General features: G+C 50.8%; 1 protein-coding gene across 3 annotated transcripts in view; it reads right to left on the bottom strand.

The window, feature by feature from the left end:
* Window positions 1-27,269, bottom strand: part of LOC140076254 (uncharacterized) — a 49,961-nt gene that overhangs the window by 6,083 nt on the left and 16,609 nt on the right. For 2 of the 3 annotated variants that reach the window (XM_072122789.1, XM_072122791.1), the window contains exons 3-12: window positions 17,733-17,761; window positions 16,589-16,657; window positions 4,876-4,941; window positions 4,618-4,713; window positions 3,376-3,471; window positions 2,423-2,693; window positions 1,237-1,428; window positions 812-843; window positions 676-732; window positions 464-535 (exon numbers count right to left, since the gene is read on the bottom strand). In XM_072122789.1, the coding sequence (XP_071978890.1) occupies window positions 464-535; window positions 676-732; window positions 812-843; window positions 1,237-1,428; window positions 2,423-2,693; window positions 3,376-3,471; window positions 4,618-4,713; window positions 4,876-4,941; window positions 16,589-16,657; window positions 17,733-17,761 (980 nt within the window). The remainder of the gene's footprint in view (window positions 1-463; window positions 536-675; window positions 733-811; window positions 844-1,236; window positions 1,429-2,422; window positions 2,694-3,375; window positions 3,472-4,617; window positions 4,714-4,875; window positions 4,942-16,588; window positions 16,658-17,732; window positions 17,762-27,269) is intronic. The other variant, XM_072122790.1, reaches the window with a different exon arrangement.

The raw sequence follows: 27,269 nt of genomic DNA, 5'->3' as shown, positions 1-27,269 counted from the left end.
CACAAAAAGCTAACAATCTAACTCACAGGGCTTCCACCCCCACCGGGAGACTAAAGGGGATAATATGCAGTACATTATATCTGAGGAACCACTGATGGTTTTCTGGTGGATAACCACTAGTCACTGGGTGGCTGTAGAGACACAGGGGTCGTTGTACCATAGATACATAGATTTATTGAAGTGGCTTTGGCCCTTTAATAATTCTGTCTTTAATGTTCTTCGGCTCTTCTGGCTTTTTGGGACTTTTTGTAAAAATCCCCCCAAAGGATCGTCCATTGACCCCACAGGTGGAGTAAAAGCACAAACCAATGTGGAGGCTTCTAGGATCTAGTTCCTAGGGATTGTGGAGAGTGGGTCCCTCGAATCATTTCATCTGGAGGGTCCAAAGAACTAGGTCCACATATAATGTTGTTCTGTCCGTATGAACCTTGTACACATCTTCTTAGTTGCCTGTAATACTCACGTGATTCAGATCATAGATATCGTGATACACAAGGAAAGATCCGGTCAGGTTTGTTGTGATCAGAAAGATGAGCTGAAGAGAGAAGAAGATCCATGACCTCAGAGATGAGATAATCTAGTGCCACTGTGTACAACAAGTCAGGTAGCACCGAAACCTTGTGACCCTTAACACCTAAAACACCTCAAGGACCTCTCAATGTTCTCTCAACTTACATGGTAGGCGGAATGGATGAAGTAGAACCAGGGAGCGATGACCAAGAAGACTAAGATCTGAAGACAACAGACAAGACATTTAGTCATCACAGTGGCCTTCAGGAGCTATTTTCATGGATGCTGAATGTATACTTACTACATCGGATACAAGGCTACAGCTGCTCCACCCTAGGGGAAGAGAAGATATTTGTGTTCTTTACTTTATCTAAAGACCCTCAAGAAGTGATCATCCTCCACCTTATGTATCACACTTTACCAAGAGATGCAGCCAAAATAATTTTTATTTTATGTTTATTACATCAGAAAATCTCAATACAAAGAGAAGGCCGATCCTTCTACTCCAAGAGGAGAATTGATGTGATTGTGATGGTATTGCAGGGAGTGTAGAGATTTCCATCATGGTGGATGATGGTGGAGATGACCGTTCCCATCATTCTGTTTGGTATATTTCAACGGTAAACGTGATGTCCTTCTTATTAAGGAATTCACGACAATGGTCGTCTAGATGAGCCCCACCACCACTGCCATCACCATGACTTTGGACCTAGACCTCGGTTGTACCTTCAGGGATGATCTTGTACATTGTCTGCACTTTCTCCGTCAGCAGTTTCTCCTGACTTTTCTCCTGTGTGGTGAACAGATAGAGGCCACTGGTCAGCTGAGCGATGGACGGCTGGCCGGACAGGATGCTCCTCTGTTTAGTGGCGCTGCTGTCTTCCACGTCGTCCACCACAACAATCACGTTACTCTTACCTGTGAGGGTGAAAGATAACACAGAGGTGAGATGAGAATGGACAAGAGCGTCAGGTCATCCCATGTGTATCCCACCTTCATGGTGGTTCAGAGATCCTATAGACCTCAACAAGCTGAACCAACGACACATCTCCTGCCTCTGGACGTTGTCCAGCACTGAGAGGAAGTACCTGCGCAGTGATGGCTCCTGGCTGGATCTCATCATGATGGTAAAATAATGGACTTGTGTTCAGCACCACAATTCTGTATTTTCTAGTCTACAACCCAAGTAACTGTTAGGATCTTCTGTCTATTAATGGTAAATTCAAGGAGTCATCAATAACCAATCGATAGAAGATCATTACGGCTGACACGTCAAGATGCCCTACTAGCTAACCTGGTGGAGCCAATGTTATAAGGCGCCAGGAGAGGAGGATACAATGGGGCACTTTTGTTGGACTGTGCACGTTCTTCTAGGCTAAAACGTCGTGCACAGGTATAAGAAGTGTCTGCGCTGGGATTGTGTCGCCCGCGACCCTTTTGTGGCGCACCACGCTGCTTCCATATGACACAAATTGGTCCTGATTCAGACCGAGCACCTTATTTAGCTTGCAAATTGTGTCGCACTCTCTATGGTAAAGGTGCACCGAAAAAAAAGATGGTGAACTCTGCCGGGCCGGTGCGGGGAAGCGCCAGATTCATGATGTCTGGCGCACAATCTTATTGAATCACCACACATGGTAATATCACTTTTAGTGCAGTTTCCGACTAAATGAGTGGGGTTTATAAAGGGAATCGGGGCTGATGTGTGGAGCCGTTGGGTCTGATCTATATGGAATTCCTTGGGACCACAAGGTTTACCCTATACAGACAGACATGAAGGAAACAAGACCCAACTAGGGATAACCCCACATTTACCACCACACCATCAGGTGGTTGTATGGGAGAGAAGACGAGTCCACCACAACAAAGTCCATCAATCTATTTGGTAAGATTGTATCTGCCGTCCTCTTACCGAGCCTCCCTGACATGTATTGCAGCTCCTCATCATACAGTGAATCCGTCACATTGACGATATTGATCCTTCCGCGGGTCTTGGAATGATACAAAATGGCGGCCGTGCACTCCGAGACCTGCTGCCTGAACTGCTGAGAATTGGAGTTTGTGATAGTAAAAGGGACCACTCTCCCCACCCTGCTCAGCCTGGAGGATAGCCACGCATACTCTTCCTGCCCACTGCGAGAGAATATCCCAATGACCCGCCTGTTCCTCCGAGGAACGGGATCCTGAAATAGAAGAAAGTCATTGACAGCTCCAGGATCGGGAGAGAGGGTGAAGAATATATACGACGTATATCCAGGGAGAAGAGCCACATTATCTGTATTACATCTACCCTTATATCAGGGGCAGGCACAGACAGCAGGGGCCCCTTTGTCAGACCAGTATGTGGCCCCTAGCTTCCGCCAACATTGGCACCTCCACATCTCCCCCATCATCTGACAGTAACTGGGAAATCTTTAGCTTAGTCCCTTGTTCCTTTGAGGGTAACAAACAAATCTGAAGCTATGGGGCTCCTGTCCAATGAGGTGCACAGGTTAAACATACGGTAGGTCGCCCCCAAGTTGTACCGATATATAATGACTCAGAGTCTATATAATGTAGTGATGGAATCTATAGCATGTCCATGGGTGCAGTACATACCCCAGCCTGCGGGTGGTGTCACTACAGACAAGTGTTGGCTATGTACTAAATACATGTCATGTATAAGGCACAATAGAGCACCCCCTGCTGTCAGGGTGTTTTCATTCAATAGTTGGAAACCAGGACTATACACTATAAAAAGCTTTAGGTGAAGGGCACCAATCAGGCCCTTATTCTCCTGTGTGTTGTCACTTGGGAGTCATGATATGTACAATAAGTGACCTCCTCAGCATCACTGCCACGGGTATAGTCGGGGGACCCCATTACCTCAGAGCTCACCTCCTTCTTGTCATCTCCCAACTTCCAAAGATGCAACCTAAAGATACAGATTCCGGAGAATGTGGATGGGGGAACAAGGAAGATCTAAGCAAGGAAACAAAGGAGAGAAGGTGGTTATTACAGAGCCAGATATTATACCAGGACATCTAGAGGAGGAAACATAGAAGAGAAGACAGTTACTACAGAGCCAGATATTATATCACGACATCTAGAGGAGGAAACAAAGGAGAGAAGGCAGTTATTACAGAGCCACATATTATACCAGGAAATCTAGAGGAGGAAACATAGGAGAGAAGGCAGTTATTACAGAGCCACATATTATACCAGGACATCTAGAGGAGGAAACATAGGAGAGAAGGCGATTATTACAGAGCCAGATATTATACCAGGACATCTAGAGGAGGAAACATAGGAGAGAAGGCAGTTATTACAGAGCCACATATTATACCAGGAAATCTAGAGGAGGAAACATAGGAGAGAAGGCAGTTATTACAGAGCCACATAGTATACCAGGACATCTAGAGGAGGAAACATAGGAGAAAAGGTGGTTATTACAGAGCCAGATATTATACCAGGACATCTAGAGGAGGAAACATAGGAGAAAAGGTGGTTATTACAGAGCCACATATTATACCAGGACATCTAGAGGAGGAAAGATAGGAGAAAAGGTGGTTATTACAGAGCCAGATATTATACCAGGACATCTAGAGGAGGAAATATAGGAGAAAAGGTGATTATTACAGAGCCAGATATTATACCAGGACATCTAGAGGAGGAAACATAGGAGAAAAGGTGGTTATTACAGAGCCAGATATTATACCAGGACATCTAGAGGAGGAAACATAGGAGAGAAGGCAATTATTACAGAGCCAGATATTATACCAGGACATCTAGAGGAGGAAACATAGAAGAGAAGACAGTTACTACAGAGCCAGATATTATACCAGGACATCTAGAGGAGGAAACATAGAAGAGAAGACAGTTACTACAGAGCCAGATATTATATCAGGAAATCTAGAGGAGGAAACAAAGGTGAGGGGGAGGTTGTTACTGAATAACTGGATAACATACCAGGACATCTATAGAAGAAAATTTAAGAGAAGAGTTGGTTATTACAAAGGTCGATGTTATTCCAGGACATCTAGAGGAGGTTACATAGTGAAGTGAGGAGGTGACAGAGCTGGAGATGATACATGGGGCTCCTCGGTGTGCACTGGCTCCTATACTCACCAAGGAGAAGAGAGACGCATGTAGACTGGACTGGAGGAGAATGATCTGAGCACCGAGCACACAGGACACCAGCATCACCTGCAGGAGCCAAGACGTCTGCAACAGAGAGAAGGAGGAGCACAAAGCCATCAGTCCTGAGCCAGTGTAGTATGAGGGGTCTCCATCCCCCACCTTATGCCCACCAACCACTAATGTCCCGAAACCCTATCTCTTCTACTTGTATCTCTGCCTCTTTGCCTGGTATGATGGGACACTCACCGCTCTGACCACGATCCAACACGAGAGCAGAGAACCTTTCACAATGACTGTGATGATCACACACATCTGCAAGGGAGAAAATAAGCGACAAAATCAAAACTGGCCCCGGCGTGTGACTGACCCAAGAATGTGACTGACCCAAGAATGTGACTGACCCGGAATGTGAGAATGACCCTGGTGTGTGACTGACCCTGGTGTGTGACTGACCACGGAATGTGACTGACCACGGAATGTGAGAATAACCCTATAGAGCTATAGCCACGCCAGTGGATCCACACTTGGTCCGTCAGGGCCTCCGTAGTTGTAGTTCCAAGGGCAGCTTCATTTTTGTAGTCCTAGGACTCTGATGTAATCCTGCTGGATAAGTAATCATATTTATGTTTTTTACTGTGATAAATGCCATGTATTTCACCTGCTAATACTTGATTTTATTTTAACCTATTTTAACTTGTAAGTAACGTTTTTGATGTCGCCATTGGCCGTCCGTCCCCATGCGGTCCTGGGCCGGAGGTCTCACTGCTGGACTTCCTGTGTGATTGCTCTCTGTCATCTATAAATGTCAGGCAGCTAATTGTATGTCTAGGAATCTGAGGAAGCGCTAAGTCCTTGCGCGAAACGCGTTATTCCAATTTTTAATTGTAAGAACCTTTTATTGTTTTATCGCCATTTATGGCTTAAATAAAAAAAGCCTTTTTTAAGGAAAAGCTTCCGAGTAAGTCAGCGCCTGTCTGATGTCCCAAAACTGGAGGAGAACATCAACGCACCCCATTCAGATGCTCTTGAATACTGTTTACAGGAGAGCGAACAGCGGGACCGGGCAGCGGCTCAGAGCGTTGTTACAGGCATCAAAAGGAGTTGTGCCCTTGATGAGTGGAATACCACAACACTGACATCCATATTATCGAGGGTAATACACCATAGGAGCGCTCTCCGTCTCCTCGTCTCTCCACCTCCTTCCTATGACCCAGTTTGTAGACTGTCTGAGGCTTGGTCTGAGCCGTGCTGTGTGTCTTGTACTGCAGCCTGGTCTGTGACTGGGGCTTAGGGCTGTTCTACGACTTGGTCTGAGGCCTTGGCTGTGACATGGTCTAAGGCTTGGCCTGGGGCATGATGTATGTCTTGGTCTATGACATGGTCTTCAGCAGGATGTATGTCTTGGTCTGTGACAAGATTCTTCAGCATGATGTATGTCTTGGTCTGTGACATGGTCTTCAGCATGATGTATGTCTTGGCCTGTGACATGGTCTTCAGCATGATGTATGTCTTGGTCTGTGACATGGTCTTCAGTAGAGATGAGCGAACACTAAAATGCTCGGGTACTCGTTATTCGAGACGAACTTTTCCCGATGCTCGAGTGCTCGTCTCGAATAACGAACCCCATTGAAGTCAATGGGAGACTCGAGCATTTTTCAAGGGGACCAAGGCTCTGCACAGGGAAGCTTGGCCAAACACCTGGGAACCTCAGAAAAGGATGGAAACACCACGGAAATGGACAGGAAACAGCAGGGGCAGCATGCATGGATGCCTCTGAGGCTGCTTAAACGCACCATTATGCCAAAATTATGGGCAACAGCATGGCCATGACAGAGTCACAGAATGAAGCTAGATAGCATCTAAAACATCCAATAATTGACCCTGACACTATAGGGGACGGCATGCAGAGGCAGCAGCAGCAGGCTAGAGAGTGTCATGGCGACATATCCTAAATGGACTCAGGCTTCAAACCAATGGGTGGCAGAGAGGAACCAAAGGAGGTGAGCAAGAAGCGCTCAAATAATATCGCTACATGATAAAAGTTTGCCAGTATATTTTGTGGATTACACAGCAGGGTGGCGACAAAGTTAACATGGAAGCCATGAAAACAACCCCAAATTCTGCCTGACACAGCTCGTTTGATAAGGGGACCATGTATGCTTACAGTTCATGCCAGTCGCTGCACTTGCTGCCAGTCTCCTTTCGAATAGTTTAAAATAATAATAACCCTCATCCATAAAGCTCTGTATAATGCTGCACCCCCCTACCTCTCCTCTCTTATCTCAGTCTATCGCCCAACCCGTGCTCTTAGATCCGCCAGTGATCTTAGATTAACCTCTACCCTAGTGCGGACCTCCCACTCGCGTCTCCAAGACTTCTCTAGAGCTGCACCAATTCTATGGAATGCTCTGCCCCGGACTATCAGACTAATACCTAACCTCCAAAGTTTCAAACGTGCTCTTAAAACCCATTTCTTTAAGCAAGCCTATAACACTCATTAACTGCATGAAGTTTTAACTCTTCTACTAACCCGTCCTGTGTCGTCCTCCCATCTGTTATCCAGCAACCAACAGGCACCAGACTTCTCTGCAGTCCCATTCACCCTGGACCTGGTATATAAGATGACGGCTGAGTGTTTCAAGCGACAGCAATTCCATTTATTATATTTTTTTCTATTCCCTAAGAAGAATGGCTTGACCATTAAATATTCTTTTACCTCGTGTTACCCCATCATCTTCATAAACCGTAAGCTCTGGCGAGCAGGGACCTCACTCCTGTTGTTCCATACAAATGTTGTGCTCTGTTACATTACATTTGTATTTGTTTCCTATGATTTGTAAAGCGCTGCAGAATATGATGACGCTATATAAATAAAGATTATTATTATTATTATTATGGAGGCAGTGAACTAGTAGTAGATTAAAGGTGCTGCAACTATGTTAGTTGGATCTTGTGATGGAGCTGGCGCTCCGCTGCCAGGCGAGCTTTCGCCAATCCAAGCCCCTGTTTCTAGGCTACTCCCCAAACAGCACTTCTAAGAACCTTTTGTATAAGATCAAGTGAAGTAGCGTTCTTATAAGTTTAGGATATGGCGGGTGAGGGGAATGTAAACAGATGCGCAAGAAGCGCTGAAATAATATCCCTAAATGGTAAAAGTTTGCCAGTATATTTTGTGGATAACACAGCAGGGTGGCGACAAAGTTAACAACTTTGATGTGGAATCCATGAAAACAACCCAAATTTCTGCCTGACACACCTCGTTTGATAAAGGGACGATGTATGGAGGCAGCTATATGGACGACTTTTGGAGGTAGCAATGGAGACAACGTGTGGAGGCTGCTATGGAGACAATTTAATTTGGATAGTGCCTGTATGTGGCAGTCCCAAACATTTTTCAAACCAGAGGAGCAGGTAGGTGGCCCTCCAGTAAAATGGAATAGATTGAGTGCCTGTATGTGGCAGTCCCAAAAATGTTTCAAACCAGAGGAGCAGGTAGGTGGCCCTCCAGTAAAATGGAATAGATTGAGTGCCTGTATGTGGCAGTCCCAAAAATTCTTCAAACCAGAGGAGCAGGTAGGTGGCCCTCCAGTAAAATGGAATAGATTGAGTGCCTGTATGTGGCAGTCCCAAAAATTCTTCAAACCAGAGGAGCAGGTAGGTGGCCCTGCAGTAAAATGGAATAGATTGAGTGCCTGTATGTGGCAGTCCCAAAAATTCTTCAAACCAGAGGAGCAGGTAGGTGGCCCTCCAGTAAAATGGAATAGATTGAGTGCCTGTATGTGGCAGTCCCAAAAATTCTTCAAATCAGAGGAGCAGGTAGGTGGCCCTGCAGTAAAATGGAATAGATTGAGTGCCTGTATGTGGCAGTCCCAAAAATGTTTCAAACCAGAGGAGCAGGTAGGTGGCCCTCCAGTAAAATGGAATAGATTGAGTGCCTGTATGTGGCAGTCCCAAAAATTGTTCAAACCAGAGGAGCAGGTAGGTGGCCCTGCAGTAAAATGGAATAGATTGAGTGCCTGTATGTGGCAGTCCCAAAAATGTTTCAAACCAGAGGAGCAGGTAGGTGGCCCTCCAGTAAAATGGAATAGATTGAGTGCCTGTATGTGGCAGTCCCAAAAATTCTTCAAACCAGAGGAGCAGGTAGGTGGCCCTCCAGTAAAATGGAATAGATTGAGTGCCTGTATGTGGCAGTCCCAAAAATGTTTCAAACCAGAGGAGCAGGTAGGTGGCCCTCCAGTAAAATGGAATAGATTGAGTGCCTGTATGTGGCAGTCCCAAAAATTTTTTAAAACAGAGGACCGGGTAGGTGGCCCTCCAGAAAAATGGAATAGATTGAGTGCCTGTATGTGGCACTCACAAAAATTGTTTCAAACAGAGGACCGGGTAGGTGGCCCTCCAGAAAAATGGAATAGATTGAGTGCCTGTATGTGGCACTCACAAAAATTGTTTCAAACAGAGGACCGGGTAGGTGGCCCTCCAGAAAAATTAAATGCATGAAGTACTATAGCAAGAGCCAGTGGGCCCTGTCAAAAAATAGCCATTTTCCTCTGCTTTACTGTACAAAGAGGAGGAGAAGGAGGAAAATGAGGAGGAGGAGGAGGAGTGGATCAATTATTCAGGTTGAGCTTCCTTCACCTGGTGGAGATTGGAAATTCTGAGAAATCCAGCCTTTATTCATTTTAATAAGCGTCAGCCTGTCAGCGCTGTCAGTCGACAGGCGTGTACGCTTATCGGTGATGATGCCACCAGCTGCACTGAAAACCCGCTCGGACAAGACGCTAGCGGCAGGGCAGGCAAGAACCTCCAAGGCGTACAGCGCCAGTTCGTGCCACATGTCCAGCTTTGAAACCCAGTAGTTGTAGGGAGCTGTGTGATCATTTAGGACGATGGTATGGTCAGCTACGTACTCCCTCACCATCTTTCTGTAAAGATCAGCCCTACTCTGCCGAGACTGGGGACAGGTGACAGTGTCTTGCTGGGGTGACATAAAGCTGGCAAAAGCCTTGTAAAGCGTACCCTTGCCAGTGCTGGACAAGCTGCCTGCTCGCCTACTCTCCCTCGCTACTTGTCCCGCAGAACTACGCACTCTGCCGCTAGCGCTGTCAGAAGGGAAATACTGTTTCAGCTTGTGCACCAGGGCCTGCTGGTATTCATGCATTCTCACACTCCTTTCCTCTGCAGGGATGAGAGTGGAAAGATTTTGCTTGTACCGTGGGTCCAGGAGAGTGAACACCCAGTAATCGGTGCTGGAATAAATTCTTTGAACGCGAGGGTCACGGGATAGGCAGCCTAGCATGAAATCTGCCATATGCGCCAGAGTACCAACGCGTAAGAATTCACTCCCCTCACTGGCCTGACTGTCCATTTCCTCCTCCTCCAACTCCTCCAACTCCTCTTCTTCTGCCCATACACGCTGAACAGTGAAGGACTCAACAATGGTCCCCTCTTGTGTCTCGCCAACATTCTCCTCCTCTTCCTCCTCATCCACCTCCACCTCCTCCGATATGCGCTGAGAAACAGACCTGAGGGTGCTTTGGCTATCAACAAGGGAATCTTCTTCCCCCGTCTCTTGTGACGAGCGCAAAGCTTCCGACTTCATGCTGACCAGAGAGTTTTTCAACAGGCCAAGCAGCGGGATGGTGAGGCTGATGATGGCGGCATCGCCACTGACCATCTGTGTTGACTCCTCAAAGTTACTCAGCACCTGACAGATATCAGACATCCACGTCCACTCCTCATTGTAGACTTGAGGAAGCTGACTGACCTGACTACCAGTTCTGGTGGAAGTTGACATCTGGCAGTCTACAATCGCTCTGCGCTGCTGGTAAACTCTGGATAACATGGTCAGTGTTGAATTCCACCTCGTGGGCACGTCGCACAACAGTCGGTGAGCGGGCAGTTGGAGGCGGCGCTGCGCTGCCCTGAGAGTGGCAGCATCTGGGCTGGACTTCCTGAAATGCGCACAGATGCGGCGCACCTTCGTGAGCAAATCAGACAGATTGGGGTATGTCTTGAGGAAACGCTGCACTATCAGATTTAACACATGGGCCAGGCATGGCACATGTGTCAGTCTGCCGAGTTGCAGAGCCGCCACCAGGTTACGGCCGTTGTCACACACAACCATTCCCGGCTTGAGGTTCAGCGGTGCCAGCCACAGATCAGTCTGCGCCGTGATGCCCTGTAATAGCTCTTGGGCGGTGTGCCTTTTGTCGCCTAGGCTCAGCAGTTTGAGCACCGCCTGCTGTCGCTTAGCGACGGCACTGCTGCTGTGCCTAGAGCTACCGACTGATGGCGCCGTGCCCACGGATGGTAGTTCGGAGGAGGAGGTGGAGGAGGGGTGGGAGGAGGAGGAGGCATAGTAGGCCTGAAACACCTGGACCGAGGTAGGCCCCGCAATCCTCGGCGTCGGCAGTATATGAGCAGCCCCAGGGTCAGACTCGGTCCCAGCCTCCACCAAGTTAACCCAATGTGCCGTCAGCGATATATAGTGGCCCTGCCCGGCAGCACTCGTCCACGTGTCCGTGGTCAGGTGGACCTTGTCAGAAACGGCGTTGGTCAGGGCACGGATGATGTTGTCTGACACGTGCTGGTGCAGGGCTGGGACGGCACATCGGGAAAAGTAGTGGCGGCTGGGGACCGAATACCGAGGGGCGGCCGCCGCCATGAGGTTGCGAAAGGCCTCGGTCTCTACTAGCCTATAGGGCAGCATCTCCAGGCTAAGCAATCTGGAGATGTGCACATTAAGGGCTTGGGCGTGCGGGTGGGTTGCACTATATTTGCGTTTCCGCTCCAGCGTCTGGGGTATGGAGAGCTGAACGCTGGTGGATGCTGTGGAGGATCGTGGAGGCGACGATGGGGTTTTTGTGCCAGGGTCCTGGGCAGGGGGCTGACTAGCAGCTGACACAGGGGAAGGAGCAGTGGTGTGCACGGCCGGAGGTGAACGGGCTTGTTGCCACTGAGTGGGGTGCTTAGCATTCATATGCCTGCGCATACTGGTGGTAGTTAAGCTAGTAGTGGTGGAACCCCTGCTGAGCCTGGTTTGGCAAATGTTGCACACCACAGTCCGTCGGTCATCCGGTGTTTCCTTAAAGAACCTCCACACTTCTGAAGATCTAGCCCTCGCCGCAAGAGCCCTCACCACGGGAGCTTCACTAGTTGACAGTGGCGCTGATGCACCAGCTCTGGCCCTGCCTCTCCGTCTGGCCCCACCACTGCCTCTTCCAACCTGTTCAGGTCGAGGACTCTCCTCCGTCTCAGAAGCACTGTGTTCACCCGGCCTCTCAACCCAGCTTGGGTCTGTCACCTCATCATCCTCCGATCCCTCAGTCTGCTCCCCCCTCGGACTTCCTGCCCTGACAACAACTTCCCCACTGTCTGACAACCGTGTCTCCTCATCGTCGGACACCTCTTTACACACTTCCACTACGTCAAGAAGGTCATCATCACCCACAGACTGTGACTGGTGGAAAACCTGGGCATCGGAAAATTGCTCAGCAGCAACCGGACAAGTGGTTTGTGACTGTGGGAAGGGTCCAGAAAACAGTTCCTCAGAGTATGCCGGTTCAAATGGCAAATTTTCCTGGGAGGGGGCAGACTGGGGGGGAGGAGGCTGAGGTGCAGGAGCTGGAGGAGTGGGGATTTCGGTGACATGGGTGGACTGCGTGGAAGACTGACTGGTGGTGGACAAATTGCTCGAAGCATTGTCAGCAATCCACGACATCACCTGTTCGCACTGTTCTGGCCTCAACAGTGCTCTACCACGAGTCCCAGTAACTTCAGACATGAACCTAGGGAGTGTAGCTCTGCGGCGTTCCCCTGCTCCCTCATCAGCAGGTGGTGTCTCACCCCGCCCAGGACCACGGCCTCTGACCCCTGCAGTAGTTGGACGCCCACGTCCCCGCCCTCGTCCTCTACCCCTAGCCCTCGGGTTAAACATTTTTAAAATGAGAGTTATAACTTTTTTTTTTTTTTTACTTCTTTTTGTTTTTTTTTGTGTTTTTTTGTGTTTTTTTTTTTTTTTTGTGTTTTTTGTTTTTTTTTGAGTTTTTAAAACCAAACAATCCTATCCTATTGCTATGGCTATTTTCTAGCCAAGTATCAAAGGAAGCACACTACTATGCCAGATGAGATGACACTGAGTTAGTGCCTAATAGAAATCCAACCCCTACTGAATTTTCCCACTTCGGCCTTTGCTATGGATATGTGCGCCACTAAGCGCAGAACACAGCGGTCGCAAGTCTCACTACAAATTGCTCAGAATTGGCAAGTACATGCACTGCAGAAACTACAGCCACCAGCAGATCAACCAGAAATCAAATATATAGAACGCTACTGTAGGCTTCAAGAAGCTGTTTGTATTCTCCTATGGCTATTTTCTAGCAAAGTATCAAAGGAAGCACACTACTATGCCAGATGAGATGACACTGAGTTATTGCCTAATAGAAATCCAACCCCTACTGAATTTTCCCACTTCGGTCTTTGCTATGGATATGTGTGCCACTAAGAGCTAAACACAACGGTAGCAAGTCCCCCTGCTAATTCCTCACAAAATGGTAATAGATGCAAATTAAAATAAAAAAAGTAGAACGTTATTGTAGCCCTAAGAAGGGCTGTTGGGTTCTTTGAGAATCACTCCTGCCTAACAGTAAGCTAATAGAACACCCTAACGCTTTCCCTGACCAGCAGCAGCTCTCTCCCTAGCGGCATCCAGAGACAGAATGATCCGAGCAGCGCGGCCAGCGGCTAGTCTATCCCAGGGTCACCTGATCTGGCCAGCCAACCACTGCTATCGACGTGTAAGGGTACCACGTCATGCTGGGTGGAGTGCAGAGTCTCCTGGCTTGTGATTGGCTCTGTTTCTGGCCGCCAAAAAGCAAAACGGCGGGAGCTGCCATTTTCTCGAGCGGGCGAAGTATTCGTCCGAGTAACGAGCAGTTTCGAGTACCCTAATGCTCGACCGAGCATCAAGCTCGGACGAGCATGTTTGCTCATCTCTAGTCTTCAGCATGATGCATGTCTTGGTCTGTGACATGGTCTTCAGCATGATGTATGTCTTGGTCTGTGACATGGTCTTCAGCATGATGCATGTCTTGGTCTGTGACATGGTCTTCAGCATGATGCATGTCTTGGCCTGTGACATGGTCTTCAGCATGATGTATGTCTTGGCCTGTGACATGGTCTTCAGCATGATGTATGTCTTGGCCTGTGACATGGTCTTCAGCATGATGCATGTCTTGGTCTGTGACATGGTCTTCAGCATGATGCATGTCTTGGTCTGTGACATGGTCTTCAGCATGATGTATGTCTTGGTCTGTGACATGGTCTTCAGCATGATGTATGTCTTGGTCTGTGACATGGTCTTCAGCATGATGTATGTCTTGGTCTGTGACATGGTCTTCAGCATGATGTATGTCTTGGTCTGTGACATGGTCTTCAGCATGATGTATGTCTTGGTCTGTGACATGGTCTTCAGCATGATGCATGTCTTGGTCTGTGACATGGTCTTCAGCATGATGCATGTCTTGGTCTGTGACATGGTCTTCAGCATAATGTATGTCTTGGTCTGTGACATGGTCTTCAGCATGATGTATGTCTTGGTCTGTGACATGGTCTTCAGCATGATGTATGTCTTGGTCTGTGACATGGTCTTCAGCATGATGTATGTCTTGGCCTGTGACATGGTCTTCAGCATGATGTATGTCTTGGTCTGTGACATGGTCTTCAGCATGATGTATGTCTTGGCCTGTGACATGGTCTTCAGCATGATATATGTCTTGGTCTGTGACATGGTCTTCAGCATGATGTATGTCTTGGTCTGTGACATGGTCTTCAGCATGATGTATGTCTTGGTCTGTGACATGGTCTTCAGCATGATGTATGTCTTGGTCTGTGACATGGTCTTCAGCATGATGCATGTCTTGGTCTGTGACATGGTCTTCAGCATGATGTATGTCTTGGTCTGTGACATGGTCTTCAGCATGATGTATGTCTTGGTATGTGACATGGTCTTCAGCATGATGTATGTCTTGGTCTGTGACATGGTCTTTAGCATGATGCATGTCTTGGTCTGTGACATGGTCTTCAGCAGGATGTATGTCTTGGTCTGTGACATGGTCTTCAGCATGATGTATGTCTTGGTCTGTGACAAGGTTCTTCAGCATGATGTATGTCTTGGTCTGTGACATGGTCTTCAGCATGATGTATGTCTTGGTCTGTGACATGGTCTTCAGCATGATGTATGTCTTGGTCTGTGACATGGTCTTCAGCATGATGTATGTCTTGGTCTATGACATGGTCTTCAGCAGGATGTATGTCTTGGTCTGTGACAAGGTTCTTCAGCATGATGTATGTCTTGGTCTGTGACATGGTCTTCAGCATGATGTATGTCTTGGTCTGTGACATGGTCTTCAGCATGATGTATGTCTTGGTCTGTGACATGGTCTTCAGCATGATGTATGTCTTGGTCTGTGACATGGTCTTCAGCATGATGTATGTCTTGGTATGTGACATGGTCTTCAGCATGATGTATGTCTTGGTCTGTGACATAGTCTTCAGCATGATGCATGTCTTGGTCTGTGACATGGTCTTCAGCATGATGTATGTCTTGGTCTGTGACATGGTCTTCAGCATGATGTATGTCTTGGTCTGTGACATGGTCTTCAGCATGATGTATGTCTTGGTCTGTGACATGGTCTTCAGCATGATGTATGTCTTGGTCTGTGACATGGTCTTCAGCATGATGTATGTCTTGGTCTGTGACATGGTCTTCAGCATGATGTATGTCTTGGTCTGTGACATGGTCTTCAGCATGATGCATGTCTTGGTCTGTGACATGGTCTTCAGCATGATGCATGTCTTGGTCTGTGACATGGTCTTCAGCATGATGCATGTCTTGGTCTGTGACATGGTCTTCAGCATGATGTATGTCTTGGTCTGTGACATGGTCTTCAGCATGATGTATGTCTTGGTCTGTGACATGGTCTTCAGCATGATGCATGTCTTGGTCTGTGACATGGTCTTCAGCATGATGCATGTCTTGGTCTGTGACATGGTCTTCAGCATGATGTATGTCTTGGTCTGTGACATGGTCTTCAGCATGATGTATGTCTTGGTCTGTGACATGGTCTTCAGCATGATGTATGTCTTGGTCTGTGACATGGTCTTCAGCATGATGTATGTCTTGGTCTGTGACATGGTCTTCAGCATGATGTATGTCTTGGTCTGTGACATGGTCTTCAGCATGATGTATGTCTTGGTCTGTGACATGGTCTTCAGCATGATGTATGTCTTGGTCTGTGACATGGTCTTCAGCATGATGTATGTCTTGGTCTGTGACCTGGTCTTCAGCATGATGTATGTCTTGGTCTGTGACATGGTCTTCAGCATGATGTATGTCTTGGTCTGTGACATGGTCTTCAGCATGATGTATGTCTTGGTCTGTGACATGGTCTTCAGCATGATGTATGTCTTGGTCTGTGACATGGTCTTCAGCATGATGTATGTCTTGGTCTGTGACATGGTCTTCAGCATGATGTATGTCTTGGTCTGTGACATGGTCTTCAGCATGATGTATGTCTTGGTCTGTGACATGGTCTTCAGCATGATGTATGTCTTGGCCTGTGACATGGTCTTCAGCATGATGTATGTCATGGTCTGAGGCCTGGTCTATCACTTGGTCTGAGGCCTAGGAGACTATTATCATGCAAGAAGGAGGTTCCCTGTCATCCCATTCCCTGAAATGTCCTTCATCTGGATCTCTGCTGAGGCTTGTCCTGCGGCTGTGCCGTCCACAGGGCCACTACAAGTAAGACTGACCTTGCTGGCTCTCAGGTTGTGGTTGACCCCCTCTCTTATGTCAGACTGTGGGGTCCCTGGAGGACCTTCCTCTCATCTGGGACCACTATAACTGTGTGTGAACCACAATGTCACCATCACCCCAAATACCAAGGAAAATACTCACAGAGAATAACAGGGAGTTCTCATGGCTGGAGAAAGCGGTCCACAGGGGGAAGAGCACAACGACGAAGATCTGCGAGATCAGGACACGAGACATCACCATTATAATTCTCATCTTCATCTTCACCACTACTCATCATCATCACCACCATCTTCACCACTACTCATCATCATCACCACTGCTCAACATCATCACCATCGTTACCACTACTCATCATTATCATCACCATCTTCACCACTACTCATCATCATCACCATCGTTACCACTACTCATCATCATCATCACCATCGTTACCACTACTCATCATCATCATCACCATCGTTACCACTACTCATCATCATCATCACCATCTTCACCAATACTCATCATCATCACCACTACTCATCATCATCACCATCGTTACCACTACTCATCATCACCATCTTCACCACTACTCATCATCATCACCACTACTCATCATCATCACCATCGTTGCCACTACTCATCATCATCATCATCACCATCTTCACCACTACTCATCATCATCACCACTACTCATCATCATCACCATCGTTACCACTACTCATCATCATCATCACCATCTTCACCACTACTCATCATCATCACCACTACTCATCATCATCACCATCGTTACCACTACTCATCATCATCATCATCACCATCATCTTCACCACTACTCATCATCACCACCATCGTTACCACTACTCATCATCATCATCATCACCATCATCTTCACCACTACTCATCATCATCATCACCATCTTCACCACTACTCATCATCATCATCCCCATCATCTTCACCACTACTCATCATCATCATCACCATCATCTTCACCACTACTCATCATCATCCTCACCATCATCTTCACCACTACTCATCATCATCATCATCTTCCCCACTACTCATCATCACCATCTTCCCCACTACTCATCATCATCATCATCACCATCTTCACCACTGCTGCCCCAGAGAAGAGGGTAAGGACTGCAGGTCCCTGAGTACAACTACTCACATCCTCCTCCATGACAACTCCCAGTCTGACATCGCACATAGAGATACATACAGTATAACAGACACAGACTCTTATATACAGTATAACAGACACAGACTCTTATATACAGTATAACAGGACACACAGGCACTTACATAAGGGAGTGGGACAAGGCCCAATTTTCCTGAAAGTCAAGTAAAAAATTGTATTATTATTATTATTTCACACTTACCCCAACCTGCCCCCCCCCCATGGTAAATACACCCTCATCCCATGAGTCCTCCATCCCCATCCTACACCCTCATCCCATGAGTCCTCCATCCCCATCCTACACCCTCATCCCATGAGTCCTCCATCCCCATCCTACACCCTCATCCCATGAGTCTCCATCCCCATCCTACACCCTCATCCCATGAGTCCTCCAACCCCATCCTACACCCTCATCCCATGAGTCCTCCATCCCCATCCTACACCCTCATCCCATGAGTCCTCCAACCCCATCATACACCCTCAGCCCATGAGTTCTCCATCCCCATCCTGCACCCTCAGCCCATGAGTCCTCCATCCCCATCCTACACCCTCAGCCCATGAGTCCTCCATCCCCATCCTACACCCTCAGCCCATGAGTCCTCCATCCCCATCCTGCACCCTCAGCCCATGAGTCCTCCATCCCCATCCTACACCCTCAGCCCATGAGTCCTCCATCCCCATCCTACACCCTCAGCCCATGAGTTCTCCATCCCCATCCTGCACCCTCAGCCCATGAGTCCTCCATCCCCATCATACACCCTCAGCCCATGGGTCCTCCATCCCCATCCTACACCCTCATCCCATGAGTCCTCCATCCCCATGCTACACCCTCAGCCCATGAGTCCTCCATCCCCATCCTACACCCTCAGCCCATGAGTCCTCCATCCCCATCATACACCCTCAGCCCATGAGTCCTCCATCCCCATCATACACCCTCAGCCCATGAGTCCTCCATCCCCATCCTACACCCTCAGCCCATGAGTCCTCCATCCCCATCACACACCCTCAGCCCATGAGTCCTCCATCCCCATCATACACCCTCATCTCATGAGACCTCCATCCCCATCCTACACCCTCAGCCCATGAGTCCTCCATCCCCATCCTACACCCTCAGCCCATGAGTCTCCATCCCCATCACACACCCTCAGCCCATGAGTCCTCCATCCCCATCCTACACCCTCATCCCATGAGTCTCCATCCCCACCCTACACCCTCATCCCATGAGTCCTCCATCCCCATCCTACACCCTCATCCCATGAGTCCTCCATCCCCATCCTACACCCTCATCCCATGAGTCTCCATCCCCATCCTACACCCTCAGCCCATGAGTTCTCCATCCACATCCTGCACCCTCAGCCCATGAGTCCTCCATCCCCATCCTACACCCTCAGCCCATGAGTCCTCCATCCCCATCCTACACCCTCAGCCCATGAGTCCTCCATCCCCATCACACACCCTCAGCCCATGAGTCCTCCATCCCCATCCTACACCCTCAGCCCATGAGTTCTCCATCCCCATCCTGCACCCTCAGCCCATGAGTCCTCCATCCCCATCCTACACCCTCAGCCCATGAGTCCTCCTTCCCCATCCTACACCCGCAGCCCATGAGTCCTCCATCCCCATCCTACACCCTCAGCCCATGAGTCCTCCATCCCCATCACACACCCTCAGCCCATGAGTCCTCCATCCCCATCATACACCCTCATCTCATGAGTCCTCCATCCCCATCCTACACCCTCAGCCCATGAGTCCTCCATCCCCATCCTACACCCTCAGCCCATGAGTCTCCATCCCCATCCTACACCCTCAGCCCATGAGTCCTCTATCCCCATCCTACACCCTCATCCCATGAGTCCTTCCCTCTATCCCCATCTTACACCCTCATCCCATGAGTCCTCCATCCCCATCCTACACCCTCAGCCGATGAGTCCTCCATCCCCATCCTACACCCTCAGCCCATGAGTCCTCCATCCCCATCTTACACCCTCAGCCCATGAGTCCTCCATCCCCATCTTACACCCTCAGCCCATGAGTCCTCCATCCCCATCCTACACCCTCAGCCCATGAGTCCTCCATCCCCATCATACACCCTCAGCCCATGAGTCCTTCCCTCTATCCCCATCCTACACCCTCAGCCCATGAGTCCTTCCCTACATCCCCATCCTACACCCTCATCTCATGAGTCCATCATCCCCATCATACACTCTCATCCCATGAGTCCTCCATCCCCATCCTACACCCTCATCCCATGAGTCTCCATCCCCATCCTACACCCTCAGCCCATGAGTTCTCCATCCACATCCTGCACCCTCAGCCCATGAGTCCTCCATCCCCATCCTACACCCTCAGCCCATGAGTCCTCCATCCCCATCACACACCCTCAGCCCATGAGTCCTCCATCCCCATCCTACACCCTCAGCCCATGAGTTCTCCATCCCCATCCTGCACCCTCAGCCCATGAGTCCTCCATCCCCATCCTACACCCTCAGCCCATGAGTCCTCCATCCCCATCCTACACCCTCAGCCCATGAGTCCTCCATCCCCATCCTACACCCTCAGCCCATGAGTCCTCCATCCCCATCACACACCCTCAGCCCATGAGTCCTCCATCCCCATCATACACCCTCATCTCATGAGTCCTCCATCCCCATCTTACACCCTCAGCCCATGAGTCCTCCATCCCCATCCTACACCCTCAGCCCATGAGTCTCCATCCCCATCCTACACCCTCAGCCCATGAGTCCTCCATCCCCATCCTACACCCTCATCCCATGAGTCCTCCATCCCCATCCTACACACTCAGCCCATGAGTCCTCCATCCCCATCCTACACCCTCAGCCCATGAGTCCTCCATCCCCATCCTACACCCTCAGCCCATGAGTTCTCCATCCCCACCCTACACCCTCATCTCATGAGTCCTCCATCCCCATCCTACACCCTCAGCCCATGAGTCCTCTATCCCCATCCTACACCCTCATCCCATGAGTCCTTCCCTCTATCCCCATCTTACACCCTCATCCCATGAGTCCTCCATCCCCATCCTACACCCTCAGCCGATGAGTCCTCCATCCCCATCCTACACCCTCAGCCCATGAGTCCTCCATCCGTATCTTACACCCTCAGCCCATGAGTCCTCCATCCCCATCTTACACCCTCAGCCCATGAGTCCTCCATCCCCATCCTACACCCTCAGCCCATGAGTCCTCCATCCCCATCATACACCCTCAGCCCATGAGTCCTTCCCTCTATCCCCATCCTACACCCTCAGCCCATGAGTCCTTCCCTACATCCCCATCCTACACCCTCATCTCATGAGTCCTCCATCCCCATCATACACTCTCATCCCATGAGTCCTCCATCCCCATCCTACACCCTCAGCCCATGAGTCCTCCATCCCCATCCTACACCCTCAGCCCATGAGTCCTCCATCCCCATCCTACACCCTCATCCCATGAGTCCTCCATCCCCATCCTACACCCTCAGCGCATGATTCCTCCATCCCCATCCTACACCCTCAGCCCATGAGTCCTCCATCCCCATCCTACACCCTCAGCCCATGAGTCCTCCATCCCCATCCTACACCCTCATCTCATGAGTCCTCCATCCCCATCCTACACCCTCATCTCATGAGTCCTCCATCCCCATCCTACACCCTCATCTCATGAGTCCTCCATCCCCATCCTACACCCTCAGCCCATGAGTCCTCTATCCCCATCCTACACCCTCATCTCATGAGTTCTCCATCCCCATCCTACACCCTCATCTCATGAGTCTTCCATCCCCATCCTACACCCTCATCTCATGAGTTCTCCATCCCCATCCTACACCCTCATCTCATGAGTCCTCCATCCCCATCCTACACCCTCAGCCCATGAGTCCTTCCCTACATCCCCATCCTACACCCTCAGCCCATGAGTCCTCCATCCCCATCCTACACCCTCAGCCCATGAGTCCTCCATCCCCATCCTACACCCTCAGCCCATGAGTCCTCCATCCTCATCATACACCCTCAGTCCAAGAGTCCTCCATCCCCATCATACACCCTCATCCCATGAGTCCTCCATCCTCATCATACACCATCAGCCCATGAGTCCTCCATCCCCATCCTACACCCTCAGCCCATGAGTCCTCCATCCCCATCCTACACCCTCAGCCCATGAGTCCTCCATCCCCATCTTACACCCTCAGCCCATGAGTCCTCCATCCCCATCTTACACCCTCAGCCCATGAGTCCTCCATCCCCATCATACACCCTCATCCCATGAGTCTCCATCTCCATCATACACCCTCATCCCATGAGTCCTTCCCTCTATCCCCATCTTATACCATCAGCCCATGAGTCCTTCCCTCTATCCCCATCCTATACCCTCAGCCCATGGGTCCTTCCCTCCATCCCCATCCTACACCCTCATCTCATGAGTCCTCCATCCCCATCCTACACCCTCATCTCATGAGTCCTCCATCCCCATCCTACACCCTCAGCCCATGAGTCCTCCATCCCCATCTTACACCCTCAGCCCATGAGTCCTCCATCCCCATCATACACCCTCAGCCCATGAGTCCTCCATCCCCATCATACACCCTCAGCCCATGAGTCCTCCATCCCCATCCTACACCCTCAGCCCATGAGTCCTCCATCCCCATCCTACACCCTCAGCCCATGAAACCTCCATCCCCATCCTACACCCTCAGCCCATGAGTCCTCCATCCCCATCCTACACCCTCAGCCCATGAGTCCACCATCCCCATCCTACACCCTCAGCCTATGCGTCCTCCATCCCCATCATACACCCTCAGCCCATGAGTCCTCCTTCCCCATCATACACCCTCATCCCATGAGTCCTCCATCCCCATCCTACACCCTCAGCCCATGAGTCCTCCATCCCCATCCTACACCCTTAGCCCATGAGTCCTCCATCCCCATCCTACACCCTCAGCCCATGAGTCTCCATACCCATCCTACACCCTCAGCCCATGAGTCCTCCATCCCCATCCTACACCCTCAGCCCATGAGTCCTCCATCCCCATCCTACACCCTCAGCCCATGAGTCCTCCATCCCCATCCTACACCCTCAGCCCATAAGTCCTCCATCCCCATCTTACACCCTCAGCCCATGAGTCCTCCATCCCCATCTTACACCCTCAGCCCATGAGTCCTCCATCCCCATCCTACACCCTCAGCCCATGAGTCCTCCATCCCCTTCCTACAACCTCAGCCCATAAGTCCTCCATCCCCATCTTACACCCTCAGCCCATGAGTCCTCCATCCCCATCTTACACCCTCAGCCCATGAGTCCTCCATCCCCATTCTACACCCTCAGCCCATGAGTCCTCCATCCCCATCATACACCCTCAGCCCATGAGTCCTTCCCTCTATCCCCATCCTACACCCTCAGCCCATGAGTCCTTCCCTACATCCCCATCCTACACCCTCATCTCATGAGTCCTCCATCCCCATCATACACTCTCATCCCATGAGTCCTCCATCCCCATCCTACACCCTCAGCCCATGAGTCCTCCATCCCCATCCTACACCCTCATCCCATGAGTCCTCCATCCCCATCCTACACCCTCATCCCATGAGTCCTCCATCCCCATCCTACACCCTCAGCCCATGAGTCCTCCATCCCCATCCTACACCCTCATCCCATGAGTCCTCCATCCCCATCCTACACCCTCAGCCCATGAGTCCTCCATCCCCATCCTACACCCTCAGCCCATAAGTCCTCCATCCCCATCTTACACCCTCAGCCCATGAGTCCTCCATCCCCATCTTACACCCTCAGCCCATGAGTCCTCCATCCCCATCCTACACCCTCAGCCCATGAGTCCTCCATCCCCATCCTACAACCTCAGCCCATAAGTCCTCCATCCCCATCTTACACCCTCAGCCCATGAGTCCTCCATCCCCATCTTACACCCTCAGCCCATGAGTCCTCCATCCCCATTCTACACCCTCAGCCCATGAGTCCTCCATCCCCATCATACACCCTCAGCCCATGAGTCCTTCCCTCTATCCCCATCCTACACCCTCAGCCCATGAGTCCTTCCCTACATCCCCATCCTACACCCTCATCTCATGAGTCCTCCATCCCCATCATACACTCTCATCCCATGAGTCCTCCATCCCCATCCTACACCCTCAGCCCATGAGTCCTCCATCCCCATCCTACACCCTCATCCCATGAGTCCTCCATCCCCATCCTACACCCTCATCCCATGAGTCCTCCATCCCCATCCTACACCCTCAGCCCATGAGTCCTCCATCCCCATCCTACACCCTCATCCCATGAGTCCTCCATCCCCATCCTACACCCTCAGCCCATGAGTCCTCCATCCCCATCCTACACCCTCAGCCCATGAGTCCTCCATCCTCATCCTACACCCTCAGCCCATGAGTCCTCCATCCCCATCTTACACCCTCAGCCCATGAGTCCTCCATCCCCATCCTACACCCTCATCCCATGAGTCCTCCATCCCCATCCTACACCCTCATCCCATGAGTCCCCCACCCCCATCCTACACCCTCATCCCATGAGTCTCCATCCCCATCCTACACCCTCATCCCATGAGTCTCCATCCCCATCCTACACCCTCAGCCTATGCGTCCTCCATCCCCATCATACACCCTCAGCCCATGAGTCCTCCATCCCCATCATACACCCTCATCCAATGAGTCCTCCATCCTCATCATACACCCTCAGCCCATGAGTCCTCCATCCTCATCATACACCCTCAGCCCATGAGTCCTCCATCCCCATCCTACACCCTCAGCTCATGAGTCCCCCATCCCCATCCTACACCCTCAGCCCATGAGTCTCCATCCCCATCCTACACCCTCAGCCCATGAGTCCTCCATCCCCATCATACACCCTCAGCCCATGAGACCTCCATCCCCATCATACACCCTCAGCCCATGAGTCCTCCATCCCCATCATACACCCTCATCCCATGAGTCCTCCATCCTCATCATACACCCTCAGTCCATGAGTCCTCCATCCCCATCATACACCCTCATCCCATGAGTCCTCCATCCTCATCATACACCATTAGCCCATGAGTCCTCCATTCCCATCCTACACCCTCAGCCCATGAGTCCTCCATCCCCATCCTACACCCTCAGCCCATGAGTCCTCCATCCCCATCTTACACCCTCAGCCCATGAGTCCTCCATCCCCATCCTACACCCTCAGCCCATGAGTCCTCCATCCCCATCATACACCCTCATCCCATGAGTCTCCATCTCCATCATACACCCTCATCCCATCAGTCCTTCCCTCTATCCCCATCCTATACCCTCAGCCCATGGGTCCTTCCCTCCATCCCCATCCTACACCCTCATCTCATGAGTCCTCCATCCCCATCCTACACCCTCATCTCATGAGTCCTCCATCCCCATCCTACACCCTCAGCCCATGAGTCCTCCATCCCCATCTTACACCCTCAGCCCATGAGTCCTTCCCTCTATCCACATCCTATACCCTCAGCCCATGGGTCCTTCCCTCCATCCCCATCCTACACCCTCAGCCCATGAGTCCTCCATCCCCATCCTACACCCTCAGCCCATGAGTCCTCCATCCTCATCCTACACCCTCAGCCCATGAGTCCTCCATCCCCATCTTACACCCTCAGCCCATGAGTCCTCCATCCCCATCTTACACCCTCAGCCCATGAGTCCTCCATCCCCATCCTACACTCCCAGCCCATGAGTCCTCCATCCCCATCCTACACCCTCATCCCATGAGTCCTCCATCCCCATCCTACACCCTCATCCCATGAGTCCTCCATCCCCATCCTACACCCTCATCCCATGAGTCCTCCATCCCCATCCTACACCCTCATCCCATGCGTCCACCATCCCCATCCTACACCCTCAGCCCATGAGTCCCCCACCCCCATCCTACACCCTCATCCCATGAGTCTCCATCCCCATCCTACACCCTCATCCCATGAGTCTCCATCCCCATCCTACACCCTCAGCCTATGCGTCCTCCATCCCCATCATACACCCTCAGCCCATGAGTCCTCCATCCCCATCATACACCCTCATCCAATGAGTCCTCCATCCTCATCATACACCCTCAGCCCATGAGTCCTCCATCCTCATCATACACCCTCAGCCCATGAGTCCTCCATCCCCATCCTACACCCTCAGCTCATGAGTCCCCCATCCCCATCCTACACCCTCAGCCCATGAGTCTCCATCCCCATCCTACACCCTCAGCCCATGAGTCCTCCATCCCCATCATACACCCTCAGCCCATGAGACCTCCATCCCCATCATACACCCTCAGCCCATGAGTCCTCCATCCCCATCATACACCCTCATCCCATGAGTCCTCCATCCTCATCATACACCCTCAGTCCATGAGTCCTCCATCCCCATCATACACCCTCATCCCATGAGTCCTCCATCCTCATCATACACCATTAGCCCATGAGTCCTCCATTCCCATCCTACACCCTCAGCCCATGAGTCCTCCATCCCCATCCTACACCCTCAGCCCATGAGTCCTCCATCCCCATCTTACACCCTCAGCCCATGAGTCCTCCATCCCCATCCTACACCCTCAGCCCATGAGTCCTCCATCCCCATCATACACCCTCATCCCATGAGTCTCCATCTCCATCATACACCCTCATCCCATCAGTCCTTCCCTCTATCCCCATCCTATACCCTCAGCCCATGGGTCCTTCCCTCCATCCCCATCCTACACCCTCATCTCATGAGTCCTCCATCCCCATCCTACACCCTCATCTCATGAGTCCTCCATCCCCATCCTACACCCTCAGCCCATGAGTCCTCCATCCCCATCTTACACCCTCAGCCCATGAGTCCTTCCCTCTATCCACATCCTATACCCTCAGCCCATGGGTCCTTCCCTCCATCCCCATCCTACACCCTCATCTCATGAGTCCTCCATCCCCATCCTACACCCTCAGCCCATGAGTCCTCCATCCCCATCCTACACCCTCATCTCATGAGTCCTCCATCCCCATCCTACACCCTCAGCCCATGAGTCCTCCATCCCCATCCTACACCCTCAGCCCATGAGTCCTCCATCCCCATCCTACACCCTCATCTCATGAGTCCTCCATCCCTATCCTACACCCTCAGCCCATGAGTCCTTCCCTACATCCCCATCCCACACCCTCAGCCCATGAGTCCTCCATCCCCATCCTACACCCTCAGCCCATGAGTCCTCCATCCCCATCATACACCCTCAGCCCATGAGTCCTCCATCCTCATCATACACCCTCAGTCCATGAGTCCTCCATCCCCATCATACACCCTCATCCCATGAGTCCTCCATCCTCATCATACACCATCAGCCCATGAGTCCTCCATCCCCATCCTACACCCTCAGCCCATGAGTCCTCCATCCCCATCCTACACCCTCAGCCCATGAGTCCTCCATCCCCATCTTACACCCTCAGCCCATGAGTCCTCCATCCCCATCTTACACCCTCAGCCCATGAGTCCTCCATCCCCATCATACACCCTCATCCCATGAGTCTCCATCTCCATCATACACCCTCATCCCATGAGTCCTTCCCTCTATCCCCATCCTATACCCTCAGCCCATGAGTCCTTCCCTCTATCCCCATCCTATACCCTCAGCCCATGGGTCCTTCCCTCCATCCCCATCCTACACCCTCAT

This window comes from Engystomops pustulosus, chromosome 8, assembly GCF_040894005.1.
Source record: "Engystomops pustulosus chromosome 8, aEngPut4.maternal, whole genome shotgun sequence".
NCBI classification, from domain to species: Eukaryota; Metazoa; Chordata; class Amphibia; order Anura; family Leptodactylidae; genus Engystomops; species Engystomops pustulosus.
The sequence above is the reverse complement of the archived record's forward strand: the minus strand, read 5'-3'. Positions and strand labels throughout refer to the sequence as shown.